The sequence below is a fragment of the Poecilia mexicana genome, unplaced genomic scaffold (assembly GCF_051168715.1).
Source record: "Poecilia mexicana isolate PSO_F unplaced genomic scaffold, ASM5116871v1 scaffold_2, whole genome shotgun sequence".
Lineage (NCBI taxonomy): Eukaryota > Metazoa > Chordata > Actinopteri > Cyprinodontiformes > Poeciliidae > Poecilia > Poecilia mexicana.
This window is the reverse complement of record NW_028263371.1, coordinates 50824125-50846724: the sequence shown is the minus strand read 5'-3', so window position 1 is coordinate 50846724 and position 22600 is coordinate 50824125. Positions and strand designations below refer to the sequence as shown.

Genomic DNA, 22600 nt, shown 5'->3' with positions numbered 1-22600 from the left:
AACACTAATTATGTAGATGTTGGGATCATACATAACAATGGGGGATTTGTTGACAATGAGAAAAAGCGTCTAATCCCTTTTAGGAACACCGTCATCCCTATTAGCTCTAAATCACAACATCCGTTTCACTAAATGTGCTAATAAGATGTCATTTTACTCTATGGGACACTTGTGTCAATTTGCATAATCAGTTGCTGTGTCTAAAACTATAATAACAAAAACTAAAGGGGATTTAAAAATGTGTGCCTGTTAATAAAGGAATATCAAATTATTGGAATTATTTAAGGTGTGCAGCTATGATCAAAAGTTAAAATGGGTGTGGTTGTCAATAAAAATAAAATAATTGCAATAAACCTATGCAAAATCTCAGCTTGCTGGTAGGAAATGTTTTGAAGTGTTTCTCTTATTGACATTTTATAAACATTTTAAACCACATTCAGTCCAAAGTTTGTGGATTATCACATTCAGATTATTAAGCTATTCATTTGTATTTCTGTGTATTGTGTTTATTTAACCAAAGCCAGGAGATCTTTGAAATATTAACTTGGCCTTTTTGAGTACCCAAAACCTTTGACTCCATGTTTGAATATGAATAAATCCTCAAATTGTGTTACAAAATACACTAATTCTGTTTAATAACTTGGAAATTTCTCAATTTTTAGTGTCTTTACTGATATAAAAACCTTGTTTCACTAAATAAAATTTGTGATAAAAATAAATTAAAAGAACAATAAAAGAAGCTCACCAAGCCAGTGATGTAATTCAGTAAACTTACTTTTTTAAAATCACATTTTGTGGCACAAGTATGAAGGGAGCATGAGTTACAGACACAAATGTGACCACTTACATTTCACACTGTTTCATAAAGAGGCTGATAAAGATTCCTGCAATATTTACTCCGCCAGTAAGCTTTCTCACCATCTAAGGTAATATTTCACACTTTTGCATCATCATTTCAAGTATGAAGTCACTCTGCTCTGTCCTGACAACATGAACCAAGTGAGCCATGGGAATGTTAAAGAGGAACTTCCAAAAATATTATCTAGGCATTAGAAACCGTTGCCTAAATTGGTTTAATTGGAATAGAGCTTCAAAAATTTGGCAAATTAACTTGATTTAAAAGGTTTAGCACTGGAAGAGCAGAACTATGTGCAATGTGTTCATTTTCCAGACGTGCATTTGTAGAACAAAAAACTAAATCCTCAGCATTACAGGAATTTTAGATGCAGTTACTGTTAATTGGAATTTGAAGATGATTTTAAGCAAAAGTAAAAGAAGCAAAGTCGGTTTGTAAATTAAATGCAAATGTGTTGCAATCTGAAAAAAAAAAACATGCAACCATTAGCAGACGTGCTAGCAAATTTAAGAGCTAGAAACTTCATATGTAAATGAAGATGGACTTTTTCCAAATGATCCATTAAAGACACAATGGAGTTGCACATAATATATGATAACATGACAGGCTTGTTTCAAGTCATTTTCATTTCCCACCATTGGGAATATCATAAATTCCTAAAGGAATCAGGTTGTCAACTCTTGATGTTAGAGCTTCAAACTACAAAATTTTAAATAAATTAAACTTGGAGACTCCAGGAGGAAACACTGAGCTGATACTGGATGCTGGGGTGACATTCAGTGGCATTTTGTTCATTGTTCAGCAGTTATAAACATGCCTTACATAAGGCTACTTGGTCCTTGATGTAGTCTCTGCAGGGACAGATGCGATTTAGTGAGTGCTCGGATCTGACACAGCTGTAGAGCAGAGAATCCGACTGGAACAGGCAATGTTCCCTGGTGCTGTCGTAGGCTGGGAACACAAGGTGGCCGTCTGAAAACTCAGACGTCTGACAAGCTATATTGTGGCTGCAAGCAAAGACAAAAAGTACATTAAATAATGAGCAGCTCTTTGGAACACACATTTGGTTTCAAAAATGAGTAAATTGCTTGTACCATTATTCAGGGTTGTAGAATCACTGAACCATTTATGCAAAATGAATTTTGTAATTGATTCAAATTAGTAGCTATGAATTTCAGATTGTTATGATTTATTCTTAAATTGTTCTCACAATCTAAACATTTGCATATCCGATAAAAATTATAGCTAAGTTGGTGGTAATTAGGGGGCATTTTTATAAACTTTAGATTTAGAGGCCAAAACAAAGGTTTATTTAAATAGCTCCATTTAAATACCTTAAATTGCTTTACAGAAAATTTGAAAGTTCAGTAAAAGGGAGAACACATTCAATTTAGACATTACATACAAGCAATAATATATAAAGTAAGAAGAAATAAATAAAAGGAATATAAAGTAACCTTTGGCTTTTATTGTAAAACTGCTGTAAACATTATTGTTCAGTCCTGATTTTAAGGCACCAACTGTATCCATATTTCTGGATTTCAGGACTAAATTTTTTTTGTAGTTGCTGTTAGTGGGAATAGAATATGGAAATTCTCTCCTGAAATGAATCTGACTGCAGCCTACAGCCAACTACGCTGCAAACTTGGAGAATAAAGCAATTTTAAAACATCTTTGAAAGAAATGTGTCAGTGTCTTTAATGTACAGCTAAAACTTCAATTTGATACATAGTTTCTAATGCTTTTTAAGAATCCTTTATTTTGTTTTATGTTGATGTTTGTCTCACTAGAAGTGTCATATTCATGTTTAACACATACTCACCTGGCGAGATTGTTGGCATTGTTGAGGTATGGAAAGAATGCTGGTTCACAGATAAGCCCCGCCCTCCGACAGGCCTGTTTACACGAAGTTCCTGCCTCCGCTTTCACTACCTGGAGCGCGCTCAGAGGAGGCCAGCTCATAGCAGGTGAGCATAAATCCTGCAAACAGATAGGTTAGAGATCAGCTACCATAACAATGCGGATGATTCACGGCTCTACATTACGATGTCACCATGTGACTCTGAACCCATCCAAGCACTGAATAGATGCTTAGAACAGGCAAACGTGTGGTCTTCTGGTTTTGGTTCTGCTCTGCACCCCCAGAACCAGAGTCAAATGAGGAGAAGCAGCATTCAGCTTCTATGCACCACAAATTTGGAACTTCCATAAAACTACAAAACAGCTGAAAAACTGAGTGCCTTCAAATCTAGACTAAAAACCCACCTGTTTTGAGTTGTTTTTGAAACATAACCAGTGAAACATTAATCAACAATCTGATGTGTAACTATGGTACTTGAAAAGATTTTATGTTTCAGTTGTTGACTGTGTATTCTGTGACTTTGTTTTTTATGTGTGTTTTTATGATGTAAAGCACTTTGAAATAGCTTGTTGTTGAAATGTGCCATACAAACAAACTTGAAACAAAGGGTGAAAAATCTGATTTAATAAAAAATATATAAGCTTTATATAGATATCAAACCTGTTTCTCAATCAGGACATTAACCCTCTGGAGCATTCCTTCACATGTAAACTCATAGGGAAGGTAGGGTTGTATCTGGAAGACACATGTAAACAGAAAATACTTTTAGTAAATGTTTTCAGTGAATTCCAAAGTGGTAAGATTTCCATTAAACTTACAGTGCGATTGAGTATAGCAGTGATGGCTCTCTCCACATCTGTTTGGTTATCCATATCTACCATCCACACATAGGGCTCCCCTATTTCTTCAGCATATGGGTGCTGGGATGTGACCTTCACAATTCAGCAAACAGGAAATGAACAAGAACGATTTTCTTTTTTTATTATATTAAATACAAAGTCTTCTGCAAAAACAGTGAAAGATTTTCTCCGTTTATCTCATCAGACTTCATTTGATATTTGTTAATTAGATGTGTGTTTAAAAGGTAAATCTTTAAATAACAGAATAAAGAAATGAAAGCGACCCCTGACCTCTCTGATGGTGGGTTTTCCTTTGAAGAACTCTGTGTTCAAGCTACTGTGTGGAGGTTTTAATCTGGGGTTCAGGAAAGCACAGCCATTGGCCAAGGCTTCCAGAGGGGCGGGGCCTTCATATGGGAACGACAACCCAACAAAAACCTACACAAGATTGCAAAAGTAAACCAGACATTAAAGATTAATGGGTTATGAAAACATAATGTACTACTAAAGGATGTCCACATGGTGTCAGCAAACACCAGCACAATGAATGCTGACATAAGGAATATGTAAAACGTCGCCTTGATGTAGTTTTTCAAACCAAAAGCCTACAATCTTTTCAGATTACAAATAGTTTTTTAAACTTGTGTTTTGGTGCTACTTATTATGGTCATTCAGAAAAACATGGTGAAAAGTTTGCCAGTCCTTGATGCCAGCTCCACACAAAACAGACACAGCTCAAATATTGTTTTTTTGATAGTTTTTTCCCAATCTGTTTTTCTTGTACACAAACTTTATGATCCCTATTTAGCTCCTTCGTTACCCTGAAAGCAAAGATCCTTCCTGCAGTCAGAATCACCATCCATTACTCTTTCAAGACTCTTTGGTTGATGTGAGATATTACACCTAATTTTCCTTTCAGTACTTTTGATTTGAACTGAATTTATTTTCCAATTGCTAAAATTTTCCATATCAATATATATTTTTTCTGCCATTTTCATAAATCGAATTCACTTCCACATAGCTGTTTATTCTACCAGCTAACACAGCAAAGCATTTCTGTCACAGCTCAACTGTGCTGGATGGCATTGTTGGGTTTGATGCTTCTCTCCTTTCATCAGGATGGGACCATGAACTGCAGTTCATGTTCTCATAACCTTTTCCATTCAGTCCTTTTTTGTATCATGCAGCTACATAGATGTGGATCAAAAGTTGTTTCTCTTCCAGTGCCAACCAAACCTTTATTAGGAATGTCTCAGAAAATGAATCCTCCTTTCATGGCTTCTATGGAAACCAAGCGATCTAAATGGTGCTTTTAAAATGTTCAGAGCAACAATGACCCTCATCAGAATAATAAAGCTATTTGCTAAATCTTGGACAATTTGTGTGAAAAATGTAAACTGAAGATAATTTTGCAAAAAACACTGCTCAGAAAACAGTAGAAAAAGGTTTAGCTAAACTAGCATTATGCTTGTTTGATAAATCTTTGGTAAGAACTACATGAAAGCAGTAAAACTGAGGAGAAATAAATATGAGCAGGAGGCATCCAATCCCAATGGAAAGATGCACATGATCATGACTACCTCCTATAATCGTCATGACTACCAACAGAAACTTACTTTGCTTTGTCTCAACAAGGTCTGCACTTCAGTTCCTTTGATAATACCATGATTTGTCACGTAGTTTGGTATCAGAGTACCATTGTCGACTGTCCCATGGATGTCCAAGTACTTGTGGATGACGTCCAGATAAGACTTTTTACCCTAACAGCAAAGAAACGATCAGTAGTTTTCCCAGAAGATTTCGAAAAAGTGAAAGCACAAACCTGATTGACCAAAAGAAAAGTTTTTAAACCTTTCCACCATTATTATTGAGTCAGATTCTGGGAATACCTTCCAAAATGTGGCACTCTTCCCATAAATGAGCGCCTGGTTTTTTCTCTGGATGGACTTCAGCTTCTCGTTCTCCTCCAGACTCAGCTGATGTTGTACCACGAAGCCGAGGAATGTGTTGTCTGGTGTATGAGCTGCTCGGACAACGCAAGAAAACACACATCTTTATAAGAATATACCAGAAATATATATAACAGGAGTATGTAAACCAAATGATCTGATATAGACTATAAGGAAAGAAAGAAGACGCATACGAAACATGGTGTAGAACTGCATGGGGGTCAGACTGAGGCCACCAAACGGACTTTTGAGGTTGAATTTATTTGCCCAGTCTGCATGATTGAAGTCTGGTTCAGTGCCAAAAGAGTCCAGCACACGGATTATGCACCTGCCAGACACACAGGCAGAGAAGTGGCCATAAAAAACAAATCCCATTTTATTGTATGACTGACATCCAGACAGGAAAGCATTTAAATGAAAAAACTTCATTCAAGCAGTGAATAAAAAAAGAAAGAGAAAAGCTTTTAACACCAAACTGCTAAGTGTTTGCACTACATTTATCTCCACTTTAGTGAACAAAATAACATTTAGTCCAAAGACGACATTTAGTTCAACTCCTACCGTCCCTATTTAGGAGATCATATTACTCTATAAAATAAAATAAAAAAGTCTATTCTCAAATTACCTATCTACAATGGACATTTTAACAAATTGTCCCCCATTACTCTAATAGTCCATGCAATTCAATAAAGCTTTTGTGGTCATTTTCTATATGTTTTATATAATATTAATGACCAATTATTCTAAATCACTCATTGTACTTTTATATACAAAGAAAAGTAACATTTCCCTTTTCATTGAAGATATAGGAACAGGATAGTATTTCCCAGTAATCACAAATAGCTCTATTTCCAATTATCAAACGTCACGTAAGAAAAGGGTTTGTTACCAATCCAGTGTAACAAACTGCAGTGCATAGTGGTTGAGTCAGAAAATAAGAAATCAAGTTTATTTGAACAGAATTTATACAAGGACTGGAGGAACTATAAGTATACATTTAGATTTCTAAGCAGATTAAACTGATATGTTAAGTTAGTTTTCATAAGTGGAAATCATAAATCTTTCATTGTAATGACTACAAGGACTTTTAATTATGTTGTATTGACTTTGTATATAATCAATCAAAGGTGCAAACCTATAGAAGAGCAAAAGTCCTAAGGTTTATTAGAGCCAGTGTCCGAACATTTATGTGGCAGGTTTTACTTTCATTGAGAAATATTTTTCTATGCATTCATTGAAGCAGATAAAGGATGAGTGGAACTTTAAAGTTATCCTCCCCCAATAGTCGTATTTTCATGAAAGGTTTGCTGTGTGCACTCACTGGAAAAGGTTTCGCTTGTAAAATGTTAGAACGCAGGAGGAACATTTACATTGTGCATACTTGATGCGCAGGCTAAACTTTTCCATTTGTAATATTACTGCTCCATTTTATGTTTTCTCAGTTACTCTTTTCTCTTGACTTCTCTCTGTAACTGGCCTTTTCTTCTTTCTTGCCGTTCTTTTGTCTCAGTACCTTTTTGTTACCAGGTGTCTCATCATCTCTGGCATCTGCTTTCATGTCTGAGATTCTTACCTCACTCACACTGCTGGCTGTTATTTTCCTCTCAAGGTTAAAAATGTACATATTCTGTCAGTCTTAGAATTTCGCCATCTAACACATCCAATAACCATTTCAAATGAAACTCTTGCACATAAAAACAATATATTTATGTCCCAGCATGTTCATTCAGTGACTCACCATTTCAATTTACCTCATCTGATCAAATCTTTTTTTTATCTTTACATAAATCTAGTGAATGCCTTGGACAAAATCACACTAATCGTTTCGAAAGTTTGAAATAATCACTTGAACATTTTGTTTTTGCTCCAGCTTGTTGATTGTGTAATGACAGTTACTTACATTACTGGTAACATGCTATTTGAAGTTTGCTCAATTTGGTAGATATAAGCAACTTTTTTCCACAAGAGACTAGCTCCATAGTAGCACTATATCTTGGATAAATTACAAATAGTGTTGCATATTGGCCTGAGAGGCTTTCCCATCAAATATACCAAGTCTGCATTATGTAGCTTAATGTAATGCTGCGCTACATCTGAGCCCACAGCAGCACTTCTCTGGTCACCATCTGGACTAAACATCAATCTACACCAAGCCCATGGTGTGGTGAAAAAAAAAAAAATCAGTCTGAATCATGAAGACTGACATATTTAAAGTGGAAAACCACTTAATTTTATAATTAGTTCATAGCATAAGTGTAACTTTACCCTCATATTATTACTGAAAGAGCAACAAAGAAGATGTTTTTGCTGTAATCACTCACTCAGCTGAAGCTCAGCTCTATCTCAGACCTTCACTCTGTTTCATAATAATAATTGTACTTGTAAAGCAACGGACTCCCTTCATAAAACAGGGAAACAGCTCCGTTGGTAAGTTTTGTACAAACAGCAAAGAACATGTTTTTGTCTGAATTATCAAACCAGAGAATTTCAGTACAGAGAAGAAACAAACAATGCTGACATTTTGTTTCTGTAAGCCAGTCCCTCCGCAGAACGAGACGTACTCTGACTTTTTCAGGTAATCAGAAATACCTTATAAATTTAGAAACAAATTGTCAAAGCTAGGTTTGTGACCAGTTGTTCAGACATCATAGGTATCTTGTAAAACCAGATTAACCCCAGATTAGAGCAACGAACAACCCAGAATCAGAAAAAAACAAGTTAGAATACATTTATAAAACCTTTGTGGGTCATGTTTCACTAAAGGTGTGAAACGCCCGTTTATTTATGAAGGGTCAGTATTCTACAAAAAGGCTTGTCCAATAACTGGCTGGTATCTTTAGAAACTTTAAAAAACATTTACTAATAAAATAAATCTTATTTTTTAATTGAACCGTCAAAAGTAGATTGCATTAACAAAACTTTTCTAAACTGACCACTCAAAGCAGTTTACTCAAGAGCCACAATCAATTGCATTTATAAACATCAGTCTGGAGGCAACTTTCATTTAATTGCCTTTCCTTTTGACATTTGACAGGAGGAAGTTGAAATCAAACTTGTAGCCCTCTGACTGAGGGTCAGCTCTACCCATATAAGCAGATACCTTATGCCTACTTCAGAAAGCCAGATTCCGTTTGCTCTATGAAGCATAGAATTATGAAAATGGAAATTGGGGTGAAATTGAATTACATTGAATGTGATCAAAATATCCCATTAATCTTATAGGGTCCAAGGTTTAGGCGTCTCACTGAACGCTGACAAGGCAACTTTCTAATATAATTTGTTTCCTGGTATCTGTAGGCCTTACCTCAGCTGTTTTGATGTTAATGTGTCTTGCTGCACTTTAAGCTCAGTTGCTGTGTTTTGTTCAGTTTTGTGTGTAAAGTGGAGCAGTTTTATGTGGCGAGGCATGAAAAGTAATAAAGTTGGTCATGTTCAGGTATAGTATTCCTCTGAAACTGGTGCTTATTGCATTTTACTGGAACAGATTAGAGTCATAACATAATGCATGTAGTTCTAAAGTGCCATTTGTTTTTGCGCCCAAGTTGTACACAAATTTATTAAACAGGATTTATAGTTTAGTTTTGAATTTGAGTTATTGAGAAATCTGATCTTTGAATATAAAGTTTGAGAGCCACTCCTCTACACATCCCAGGAAATATAAACTCAGTGTATGCCTCAGAGACGCTGTTATGCTATGATTTAGTATTTATACTTTTAAGAGTTATGTTACTAATACATTGGCTTTAATTACTTATTCGGTGAGTTAATTATAGACATTAATCAGTACTAATCTTTTACTTCCAATTTGTGTCAACACACTTGTTTTGGTTCAGACCGCAAGTAATTGTAAAACCTCCTGCACTTAAAAAGATGGTCACGATTGCCGATTAATTAATTAATCAAGTATGTTTGTTTGTTTGTTTGGGCTGGGCCTCACTGGAGTTGCTAAGTAACGGGCTGGGCCTGACTGGGGTTGCTAGGTGAGAGGCAGTTCCTGCTGATTTGTGACATTACATTAAAAGGTTTCTGAAACGACTCATTTTCTAGACTCCAAAAAACTTTAACTTACTGCCAAAAACTGACTGGGTGCTTTTTTTTTTAGACGCTCTGGTTGTTTTTAGAAACAGTTGAGACACAAATGGAAGTTAAAAAATGTGCAAAAATGTGAATTTTGCACAATACGCCCCTTTAAATCCAATGGAAGAAGCAAGAGAGTGCTTAGTTTTTCTAAGTGTTTGTACATGTAATAAATGTGTAAACATATTTCAATGCCCATGAAGTTACTCACTTGTATTTGATCCATGACGTCTTAAGTACTTTCTGGATTTGTCTAAGACCAATTATATCTGTATAAATCAAATTTGGTTCCACTAGTGAATGTCGAGAGGGACATCCGCCAGTCTGAGTCCCGAAAAACCTAAAGAGAGACAGAGACACAAAGAAGCAAGGGGGAAAATATGGTAATATAGCATCAGGCTTTGGCATTACTGAAAAGGACACGATTTGCATTTGATGTCATGCAACACAACTGGGTTTTAACTGCCACATTTATCTGCTTTTGCTTCTTTCCTGTGAAAGAAGCACAAAAGGCCTGCAGATGAATACTCACTTGTTGAGGCTGGGAAGGGAGGCCGACAGGTGAAGGTGGTGACCCAAAACATGAAGTGAGGAAATAAGGTCACTCCACTGAACCAGCTCCCCGAGGGGGCCGCCGCTGAAAGCATTCTCAGCTATTTTGAGACCCGCTTCTTTCGTAAGCACACCAGGATGCACAAGTACCTGAGGGAGTTGGGGGAGGAAACAGATTAATGGATAAGAGACGACTCTGAATGCTTTCTTAACTGTCAATATCTCCCTGGCGTCTGTTTCGACTTTTCAGTCAGAATCAAAAAGCTTCCCAGACGTTTAAGGATAAAGCGATGACTCAATTCAGACAGTCACAACATCTGTCCTTCCACTTTCATTCTACTGTGTGAGGTTTGCTGGAAGAAACTCCGAAGTCTTAAAATATAGAAGCTTATTTCCTGTCTTTGGCATTAGTGGAATAAAACGCTTCTCTAAATGAAGGATGAAAGCATCTTTAGAAAACAACCGGAAAATGTTAAATTAACAATAAAACACTTTTAAGTACACAAATGCAGAACTCACAATGGCACAAACAATAAAAATAATAAATTGAGTGAAAAGGAAATTTAATTTCATTATGAAAGACAGCTGGTAAGAAATGGATGCAGAAAGGTGAAGTCTCTAGATTGGTATCATTTCATTACAGAAAAACCCTGTAATGAAATATTACAGTGCTGGTTTAGGAAGATAACAATGTACAACCTCAGAGGAAACAATATGGAAGCTGATTATACACAACCGAGAGATTTATTGAAACACAAAATCAAAGAAAAACTATTTAATGTAACAGGAAATAACAATGGCTTTTTATCAAACTTGAGATGAAAACTTAACCTTAATGATAAAACCATCTGAAGTCTATAGTGAGAAAACACAGGAAACTCAACCAAACCTCAACCAAAGATCAGAGCTTATAGTTAAGCCTGAATATACTTTTTAAAAAATCAACATTTTTCATTTTGTTACTATTAGAAAAAAAAATGCAAGTCACTTATTGGGACGTTACATTACAATTTAATTTGATTCTGTTTGTATTTACAGTTGAAATGCTGCACATTTAAACATGTTTTGCTTTATTGAAAACTATATTCAATAATTTGATTATCATTACTTCATCTAACTGATCCACTGCAGTTAAAAGCGAAATAGTAAAGACTAAAAGTCTGTGACATTTACAATCCACAGAGCCACTTTTACCACCACAAGTCAAATGCCAGATGATTAAAACTTGGACAGAACTGGGGCTTCCAACAATAAATTGATCTAATAATTATAAACGCTGGATAAATACGCTTGACATTAAGGTCAGAAAAAAAGGTTAGATAATGTTTTATGAATACAGATGCAGATATTTAAGATTTATAAACTTCCGATAACTTTTTACCTGTTTGGCTTTCCGGTCTCCCAGGTTGTATTTGGCTGAGAGAGAACGTCCTGCCTCCAACCAAATCTCCTCCATACTTTTAATTCTCTGTTGGATCCACCTAAATTCAGTCTTGTTGTGCAAAAACTGGTGCAGCCCCTCAAAATGTCCTCGTACCGCTGCATCCTCTAAAACATCCTCTTCGATGACTGGAGGCACAACTCGGCCTGGAAGAACAGGACACCAGGACTCTGCCTTAACATGACACAAAACGAAACAGTATTACTTTTAACCGCTCCTGCCTAAAAAGATAAATGTATTTGATGCAAACAAGGTTGTTTTTTTTCCATATCAGGACTTGCAGGGATATAAATTCAACGATGATAAAATCTAATCTTGTCAAAACTGATTCGTGTTAGTGCATGTTTAAAAGCACGTAGGTACCTCGCTGAGATAGATGAGGAAGGAGCACAGCGACCCATTCACACCATAACTGCTGTAGCAAGGATCCGTCTGCCACATGTCCTTCATCCACTGTCACCAGAAAAATCCACAAAGTACAACAAAAACATCACCTCATGGTTAGTGAGCTCTAAAGTACTAAAACACTGAGAAAATTTCCGTCAGTTTTGCTGTAAACTGAAATTATTTGACATTGACTACAAAAAGAAGCATCTTTACAGAATAGTCCTAAAGTTGAAGCGCTCATCTATATTGTAGTTTAATGTCAAAGTTTAATGTGTAAGTGAACTAAAAGGTAAATAGGATTAACCATATTCTGACACTTTTAGCTTCGTGGTTCACAGTCATTATGTAAACATTTAATTACAGGCCTTTATTACCTTGATTTTCCCCTTACACTCTGGAAATCCATCCAATGGTGGCAGCGGGCAATTTTTATCTTCTAGGATTTCATCCTCTAAGGAAAACAATCAGCAGTGCCTTTATTAATAAATATTTTCTGATTTTACATCTACTTTGTTAGAAATTGGTGGAGAAAATAAAATATATTTACCCATCTATGTATTCATAAATTATTTTGTCTACAGTAATTAAATAAATTAGAATATTATCAGCAGTTGTCCCTCTTGTTGTCTGTTTATTTGTATGTCCGGCCATTTGTGAATGAGCATCATCTGCATTGCAGTGCTTTACTGAACTCATTATTTTGCCGGTTTTCTTTGTAAATCCCAGCCTGATGCTCAAATCAAAATTTTGTTAATCCAATTTTCTGCACGGTTGTAGAAATCTGAAAAATATTTCTTTACTAACCCTGAAAGCAAGTCTCCGTTGTACGTTTTTCTTACTTGAAATTTAAATTAATAGCCATCATCCTCATGTCTAAACTTTTCACCTGCTTAGATTTTTTAAAATGCATTCATTTCCTGCTTAGCTGTGTTGAATCAAATCTTAAAAATGTTTAGCTTTAAAGTGAAATCTTACCAGATTCCACTTTCTCCTTTTTCTCTTCCTTCTGCAGCTGCAGCTTTAGAAGCTCCTCCAAGCGAGTCACTTCTTGCCGCAGTTGGACTTTATCAGCACGCAGCTCCTTTATCATCTCATCCTTCATCTGACCTTTCACTTTCTCTGCCTCCATTTTCTCCTGAAGAGCTTTTATGTCCTCCTTGTAGCCTTTAAAACGTGGCGATGCTGAGACTGGAGGAGAGAGGGTCATCTTTCTGCTTTAAACGTGTTGAAAAGGCGTTGACATTTCTAAATAGCTCTTCAAGCAAAAGTCACACAGTGTTAAGGTAGGAAATGTTTCCTTGGCTATGTGAAGAGAGATCATTTTAATGATTCAGTCAAAATTGAACCAAGAGAGTTTGCATTTAGACAATTAAAACAGTCTGTCTACTTGTGTAGCATCTTTAAATTATTTAAAGGGGCAGTAATATTTTATTTTTTATTTCATTTTATAGCTCAATCAACTACCTTCACTTGTTATAAAAGGGCCATATATATCAAACATGACTGTCATCGTATTATTTGGTATGAGAAATGCTTTGCTATTCAGACCCATTTTAACTTGAAAATAAAATATTAATTCAGTAGCTGAATAAAGAAGTAAAATCCTTCTGAAACTGACCAGGCAGTGAAAAAGGCTCAATTGGAAATGGACACAAAAAGCTAAAGCTCAAAGACATTAGCGGCAGGGCGTGGGTCTGTTCAGTGCAACATTTTATGATCTGGTTTATCCAGGAGAACGTTTCCACTGCCAGTGGGACTCTCACTGGCCAGGCAACAGAAGCGTTCAGAAAAATCCAATTATTTTTCCAAGCAAAACATTTTCAGAAAGTTTTTCTGCTTAGACACAAAACATGAAGGAATGAGGGATGACTCAGAGCATTTTGAACAGCTCTAAGAGAATCACACTGATGACTTACTCTCCTTAAAACACGGGGTCAACTGAAGCCCAATTAATGGAGTGAAATACTTTTTTAGAAATTAGCTGCTGAACATTGAAATGCACTGGATGAGTATTCTGCCAATAGCAAACCAACGTCACATGGGTTTGACTTGTTTATGCAGGCGTTCAGACGAAATCCATCAGCATTAACACAAAAAGACAGATGGCAAAGCAATAATTGATGTCCACTGGCTGCTTGTCGCATCCAGAGTTTGTGAGCCAGAATATTTATCTCAAATTTTAGGCAACAGTTGTGTAGTATGGAGGGCACCTTATGTTTCACATAACACTTGTTTTTAAAATTATTTTACCATCATTATCCGTTTCGACGGCGTTCAGCAGATCATCCACAAACTGGACAAAAATCTTCATCACATCTAGAATTGAAAAGATTAAAAAGACAGAAAAAAAGATTAGAAGGAAAAAGTAAAGTAAAAAACAAAACAAAATTATGTTCAACTGCAAAGTTTACATCCAGTAAATAAATGACCTAAAAGATCTTAAGAATGCAAACAACTGTTCTGAGAAACTAACCAGAATAATATTCTTTACACAGGCAGGGTTACAGTTTGATCAATAAAAATAATCTGTTTTTTTTTTTCACCCTTGTTCCTTCTCGTGATTCTGTTGCTTCCAAGGGCCAGTCTGCAGGTGAACAGGACACTCTTAATGCAAATTGATCCACTTCACGATAAGCACTCAAATATGCTTAAGTAGTCTCCATTCATATAGCCTCCTCTGGAGAACTGGGATAACGTCAAAGTAATGCAAGTAAGTCCTGAGTGCCTGGAAACTGCTCGGGGTTAATGTGTTTCCCTCCTGCTCTCTGCTCAGCAGTTGCCAAGAGAGAGTCTTTTATTTGTTTCGATTATTTTTCTTCCACGAGGAAGAGAATCTGGTGTCGACACCACTGGTTAACACCCTTACTTCTGCTTCTTTTTTTGCAGCCTGACCCTTCTCGTTATCTCACTGCTCTTTTCTCACCTTGGGCCTTGCTTGTTTCCAGCCACACTTTCCTGTTCTCCCTCTGTCTGTTGTCAGCAGCCACACCGATGCTCCTCTGGTCAACTTTAGTCTGAAAGACACACAAACAATTGAATTTTAGCTAATAGGAATTCAAAGTAAAAAAACAAAACACTGAGTTTGAAATCTCCACTGGAATATTTACATGTGTGTTCTTTGAAATAAATTTTATTATTTTCTGCTTACAGATAACAATTGCACAACGTTGTACATAAGAATATTACATCAGACCAATAAAAAATATTTAATACAGCAATATGGACTTAAGGAAAAGTTTGTTTAATTCCTGCTTAAAGTAACTTGATGGATTGTTTTCAGTTTTTTGCTTGAGGAAAAGAAAAGAAATTAAAAAAAAAAACATCAAAAACTATTTTTATTTTTCCAATTTCTCTTCAATAAATTTACTTTTGAACTGTGATGGATTTTAAGCCCCCAAAAGACAAAGTAAGGAGAAAATGGGAAAAGATACATACCAGAATGAAATAAGGCAGGCTCAGACCCCACAGCAAACAAATGGCCAGCAGCACACACACAGGCTTTTTCAGGATTTGTTTCAGCTTTCTCATGATTAACAGGAGCTGTAGGTTAGATTGGGTGTAAGTTATTAGAAAATACAGCAAATTAAATGTCATGTTTTTTTTTTAGAAATACAATTGTTCTGTTCAGCAGTGGGTTGTAAGACATAAACAGGAGTAAAATGAGAAAAATCAGAAAAACAGACATTTTATATCAAATGATGTGCCTCTTAAAATCCTGACCTTGTAAATGAGATTTATCTATATAAATAAGGGGAAAATTAAAAATAAAAAGTGAATTTCCTTTATATTTTGTGAGAAACATGCCCAAAAAATATTTCAGTGTGAATGCATATTATGGAATGAAAAATGTTTTTTTTATAGCAATAGATTGATTTAAGGACAATTAAATTAAATTAAAGAGACTGTTTTTAACATTTTATTTTCTAAAATATTTGCCATAAATTGTATTGAGGTGGTAATAATTTGGAATCAAAACCTCCTGAAGGGCTTTTTTATTATTTTTTTTTAAATTCTGGTGATAGATTCACGTGGAAACACATGAATGCCTTTTTAGTTTTTTAAAGCTTGCACATCCTTCTTGAAGTTATGTACAGGCCTCTTAAGTTATTGCAGCTCTTTTTAAGCACATCTTATAAGTGTATGACAATATGATCCAAAGTTAATATGACTAATGTAGGAGGACATACATGTTACAGTGGAGCAGGAGAGATCAGACTTTTTCAGATACTTTTACCTGCAAACCAATTTTAAGTCCCATTGTACAACAAGTTTTATCCTTGTATCAGTTTGTATCATTCCTGAATGATTTTCTTATTTACAGTAAATAATCTACCTTTAAAGTTCTGTAAATAAATGCTGAGATATGAATTAATAAATCATGAGGTGGTTAAAAGCTTTTGTCATTTTTGGTCCAATTTATTCATCAAATGACCAAGACTGGATTTGTGAACAAGCCTATCGGTGGATGGCGATGTCCGTTATCTATAATATTGTTAATTTGTTTTTCTTGTTCCTGCTAGAAACAGAAGCAGGCCTTATCTTTTGAGTTTTGGCCCAACATAACAGTATTAGATTAACCAGAATAACTTTGAAAATTAACCAAATAGTCTCTTAGTTCACATTTTAAAGTAAAGATAAAGCGATTTTATATCTATGTTACTAACAGTTACAATGTTCAAAAATTCAAAAAGAAAGTAAGCTGAATGTCTCGCTCAAGGCAGATGATTTCTTGGTGCTGTTTTTGATGATTTAACGCAGAGCGTGTCTATCCTGGTCCTCAGGGCTTTGCCTCCTGCGTGTTTTAGGTGTTTCCTTGTAGTCGCACCTGCAATGAATGTGTGACTGATGGCTTACTGAGAGATAATGTAATCATTTAAATCAACTGTGTGTCAGTTACATTTATTTCAGCTGCTAAAAAGTCAAACCATTGAAGGTTTATTGAAATCTGCAAATTCTCAAATTCCAAAGCTTCGCCTTGTAAATAGTGTATATAACATATTTTAATCTCTTTAAGTAACTTTGACAAAGTAATTTTTTAAAAATAATATCACTAACACTTTTTTTATAAGGACAAATGCAAATGTTTCTCCTGTATTGCTTGCCTATTTTTTCATTTTATTTTTTTCTAAATGGGAGCATGGTTTGAGAAAATGAGGCCGAAGCACAAGATCAACCAGCGGAGAGCTGCAGCTCCCTCAGAAGCCACTTTAAGATGTGTGTTAATCAGGTCCTCTGCAGCTGTGTGCTGTCAGGTTGATGAGCTAATGTTTGGTTGGCGGGTGGAGGAGATAATTAAGTAACACAGCTTGATTAAAATGTTATTGAAATTAGTGACTTAACCAAGCTCTCTATATGATGGATTCTTCTTATTGTTAGCAGAGCTAAATTTGTTTAATAGTTAAATCCCTGATTAAGAAACTGATCCTGTAAATGGTGCAACCAAAACAGCTGTCTGGGTAATTAAACATGAAGAACACTACTTTATATCTATCTTTGCAATGGTTTAACCTGAGCATTTTAATTCATTGACAGTGTGATTCTCTGCTGGACATACATTCACAATGAGAAAACAACTTTAAACACTTACCTTTAGAAATTTAATTGGTCCTTCAAGCTCAACAGAAATGAAGCTTTGTGTCTGTCTTAAAGTTTATTCATGATCCCTTAAAATTGCAGAGCAGTGCTCAGGCAGGATTCACAGGTGAAAAGCTTCATTGCCGGTGGCAGACCAAACACGACGCCTTCATGCTTCAGCTTCCCCACAGAACCAGTTCATGTTCACAAAACCAGTTTGTCTTCATTGCAGAAGCCTGGTTTAACAGTAAACCTGCTCCTTCAGATTTTGTTTTCAAGTTCAGTTTTACTTTTTCACACTTTCTTTCCCTATAAAAGTGTAGTGGGTTGAGAAAATCCACCCACTATTGGATTTTTTATTTTTTTTATTTTTTCTTGCATATATGTTTTTTCCCCACAAAACCAGTTTAGCTTCACAAAACCAGTTTGTCTTCATAGTGGAAGTCTGGTCTAAAAATAGATTTGCTTCTTCAGATGTTAGTGACTGATTTCTTTGTTTGTTTTCAGGTTCACTTTTACAATTTCACACACCTCTATAAGTGTAGTGGGTTGATAAATACTTTAAAAAAATAACACACCCTTATTTTTGAATTAGTCTTAACTTCTGTCTTTTTTAATTTTTTTTCCTCATATGGACATATATTTTTTAAGTACATACAACTTCTTACCAGTAGGGGCACTGTCGTACCACTGTGGGTCTAATAGGGAGAAGGTTTCCTGGCTCTGGGCATGCGCGGCTCAGAATAAATGAACATAACTGTTCCTCTGTGATCCACAGATATTGGCAACACACGGTTCTTTTGCCTGTGTGTCACGTGATGCTGGCTCAGATTCCTCTCTGGTGCCGGTAACATAAGCCTAATGCTATAAAGAAACTGTCAAAAATCCTGTGACCTTTCAAAATACATTAAATGAACTACAGAGGATGTGCTACATATATTATGCAACTGTTCAGTTTTTCCAGTGCCAAAAGTTACTGTTTGAAAAATGAACTTATTAGTTTTCAATATATAACTTTTTCAGTGTTGGGCTTCTAAAGGTCACTAAGTTAACACAAAGCCTCACTACAAAAATTAAGCCAAGCAAACATTGATTTCATTTAAACTGGGTGGAAACAGGAATACTTTGAGAAAACATAAGATCAGTAAAACCATGCCAATTTTAGACTGGATAACTGTGAAGTAAATATCATGCTGTTTTGGCCTTCATGAAATTTAGTGACCATAATTTAAAGATAGTTTGTTTCATCATTTGAATGTTTAAGTTTATTTTACTCAATTTATTACATTAAAGCTCCTCCAAGATTTTCCTAAAATATCACCAAACTGCTTCAATTCCTCATAAACAAATGCCTTTTTGCAAGACTTTGTCTCACAAATATCACTTTTGAGATATTTGCTGAGGCTTTTATTGTGTTTAGTCCATGAGATTCTTGTTATTTTCTACTATGGTCGATCGCAAATACATGTAAGGTGCACATCGCCACCTACTGTACATGAGTGTGTAGCAGCACTACCTCACATCCATTAAATTATATTTTAAAATTTTGTATTATGTCCTTCAGATTCAGTTACCCAGTTCAAACAAATGGGTAACACATGTTTGATTCAACGAACTCAAACATGTGGATGTTTGAGTTCGTTGAATCATCCAATGATCATCCAATGTGAGGCAGGTGAAGCGTAATCCTGTAAGTAAGTAAAATTAAGGCCATGAGAAGTGAAATAGATTCTAACAACGATGAAATAAAATCAATTTCGTCCATTTGCTTATTGATAATTTCAACATTTTTATGGTCAAAATTGCTATTTCTTTGCAAGTATTATGTTTAACATATATTTTAGACAAAGTTAATCAAATACAGTGTTTCACAAGTATTCATGAATAAATTTATTTTGTTTTGTACATGTTTTTAACTTAACATTATTAATGTTGCACATTTTTTTAAATTTTACAACTGCTAACTGCTGCCAACTGCTCATTGGAAACTTTTAGCTTGTCTATTTATTGTATCTTATTTAATGTATAGTTGCAGCAGCTGGTGGGCTGACTTGATTTCCTCTTCTTAGAATAAATAGGTTAATTATGTAATGTAAATATTACATAATTAACCTATTTAATGTGTTTCTCATAGTGATGGAATTCCTGAAATTAAAGGACTTTCAATAATATAATTTAATGTCAAAATAACTTTTTGTCTTGAAAAACAAAACTGGTATTTAAATAAATAAAGATATTAGTTCATTAACTACTTTAGTCTAGAGTTGTATATTCATGCAGACAACATGGTCATGGTGGTGCACTGCAAGGGGAGAAAAAAGTACAAGAACACCCAACTTTCTTTTTATTAATTGTTTTGATCATTAAACTGTTTAATGAGGAGGACCAAAGGTTTTTTGGTACATTCATACAAAAATCCCACTGAATAAAGGTCCAAATAATTAGGAACTTTTACAGAAAGAAAGAAGAAGAACATTCAAACTAAAGTTTTTTTTAATTCAGGTGATGGAGAAAATGGAGAAAGGACTATGACCTTTCTCCATTTTGTACTTTTTTGGTTGTTTTCTCATGGCAAAGAAAAAAACAAAAGAAGCTTTCAAATTGTATTGTATTGTATTGTATTGTAATGAGAAAGAACAATACCAACAAAAATACAACACAATTTTTTAACCCATATAACATATGAATGTTCTGTTACTTCAGTAAAATGATATGTTTGCCTCTACTAACTGTCTCATCCATTCACTGAGGCAGCTCAGAAATGTTTTATGTATCTTGTCAACAAAGTTGTTCTCTTGATTTTTTTTTTTTCTGAGTGACAGAAAAGCATTTATAAAAGCACAGAGATATTATTTTAGTCCACAGCGCGCTCATTTACCTCAAACATCCAGCTTCAGGAGATACATCCAGGTAGCTTAAGTGGCTGATAATGAAGCAAAAGCAGCATAGAAACGGGCATCAAATGTCATAAGCTAAAGTGTCAAATGCAAAGTGATGTTTATTACCACCTGTTTATCTGAGCACTATCATAGAACAAAGAGTCTACCTTTAACCAGAAAACAAAAGTTCTCTCTTAATGTGTTTTTTTGTTGTTGTTTCATCAGAAAGGTTTAAAGATAATAAAATTGTGATTCCTGCACATTGAAGTAGCATGTTATACCATGGGATTTTATACGTATTTCATTATTATTGGGGTTTTTTGTTGCCAACAAAACTTTAAATGGCTGAAAACTGAAGACGCAGCTCTTCTTGGTTTGTTGTCCTGTTAAATTCAAACCTGCTGTGCAGTCAATGATACAGTTAAAGTGATGCAATACGGCTTTCAATGCACTGATTGATCCAAGCAATGTTTGCAGTGGAGGAACCGCAGGAGGTGTTTCCAGAGGCTCATTCTCTCGTTTTTCCCTCCTTTTACTGGTCAAAGCCTCTGGTGAAACCGTCACCATTACATCAGAGTTCAATGGAAAATCTTTGTGTTATTTTCCCAGAGGGTCTGATGACTAATTACAAGAACCAAATACGGACGTCATTCATTTTAACAATGGATGGAGAACAATAGGCCAAATACATATTCTGGACACGACCTCAAGTTCTACTAATGGACGAGAATTTTAAATCATCACATCGCCTTTATTTAGGACTTTAAGCCACATTGAGTTTTTACTTACAGGTCACAATCAACCATTTAAAATAATATCCATGATGATTTGGATTTAACAATTATTTAAAAAAAATGTTTTCCCATATATAGAGGCAGTAACTGAATGTTATTCTTGATGGTCTTTCTTCTGAAAGCAGAAGGTTTCATTTTGGCAGGAAACCTAATTATTTTTATTGTTGCTGACTGCTCCTCAATGTGCTTGAGGCAATTTAAGTTAAATATTGATTGATGCATCTTTAAATGACACAAAAGCGTAAAGAGTAAACAAAAAAAAACAAAAAAAAAATTAGCAGGTCTCCCTCTTGGCAGTGCTTCAGGTTTCCAGCATAGGAACAAAGCAAAGTAAGAAAGATTGGGAAGATAAAAAACAATCCTGCTCCCATTCCTTCACTGCAACCCACCCTGAATACTGAGGATAATTAATAGTATTGTTTGGATGTTGAAAAAGGTCCTATTCGCCCTTCCGATACGTCAACTTTGAGCTCAGTCCATGTACACGTTGTCTCTGGTAGCTTAGCTTAGACAGAGACTGTGAATCAGATGTGTTAGTCAGAGAGCAGAAATATTTGGAGTTTTATTCAACCTGGAAACAATCTCCTTTCACAGTTTTAGCTGGATGGTTAAATCATATTTCTAGTTTGCAAATACTATGCCTCAAAAAAGCTGCAAAAGCAGAGCAAGTTTTAAAGAGAAGAACAACAGAAGCATCTGCATGTTTACATGCAGCATTGACACTGCTTCAGGCTGATAAGGTGTAAGCAGGATGTGAAAACTTAGAAAACTTAATCTTTTACCACTTTCCTCTTGATGAAAGTCATATTGCACTAGTTAGTGTTTCCTATCTGATTTGTGGTCAGTAGGAGAGATACATGTGGCCCCAATTAAGCTCCATAGATGCAGCATTGTAATAAAAGTCAAAGAAAACATTTCAGTTTCGGTTCCTTTAAATTTCCTCTGCACATCCGAATACTGTCTGACCAACAAGTTTAAAATAAGAGTTTTGTTGCTGATATAACTCTTATTCTGCAGTTCTACAAAAACCTGAGCTCAACTTAGAAAACCTGGCTTAATACCTCCAGTAGGAACAAATCTAGTCTTATATTTTTCATTACAAAACAGGCTTAAGAGATTGAAATCGGTAGAAGTGAACAAACTCAGAGGCATAGAAGGTTGACTTGGAAGCTACTATTTAAATTTTTTTTTAGTTTTATGAAAAGTGTCTTTCTCTGAAAGTTTGTCTACTGGAATGGAGTTCTAATTTATCTTTTTAAGTCAAAGAAAGGAGTAAATTGGTTCCCAGGCGTGCTTTTTAAAAATTTCATAAGATACTTCTAAGGAACTACAACTTTTTTATCCTAAAAAACTGAGTTCAAACTCCAACTAGAGCTGGAGTTCCAGTGAAG

At 35.2% G+C, this 22600-nt stretch overlaps 1 protein-coding gene across 2 annotated transcripts; it reads right to left on the bottom strand.

The window, feature by feature from the left end:
* Window positions 1-756: 756 nt before the first annotated feature.
* LOC106903323 (alpha-1,6-mannosylglycoprotein 6-beta-N-acetylglucosaminyltransferase A-like) lies at window positions 757-18354 on the bottom strand. 2 transcript variants are annotated; one of them, XM_088002307.1, is made up of 18 exons: window positions 17550-18354; window positions 15398-15502; window positions 14886-14976; window positions 14213-14278; window positions 12938-13144; window positions 12337-12413; window positions 11939-12028; window positions 11516-11749; window positions 10115-10284; window positions 9794-9922; window positions 5700-5833; window positions 5446-5579; window positions 5173-5316; window positions 3848-3994; window positions 3536-3649; window positions 3378-3452; window positions 2679-2836; window positions 757-1863 (listed from the first exon to the last, which is right to left on the bottom strand). In XM_088002307.1, the coding sequence occupies exons 2-18, from the start codon at window positions 15488-15490 to the stop codon at window positions 1662-1664; spliced, it is 2265 nt and encodes a 754-aa protein (XP_087858433.1). In that variant the 5' UTR covers window positions 15491-15502; window positions 17550-18354; the 3' UTR covers window positions 757-1661. The 2 variants fall into 2 exon arrangements, with proteins under 2 accessions (XP_087858433.1, XP_014822518.2); XM_014967032.2 differs by having other exon boundaries at window positions 12938-13150; window positions 17550-18352.
* Window positions 18355-22600: the final 4246 nt, after the last annotated feature.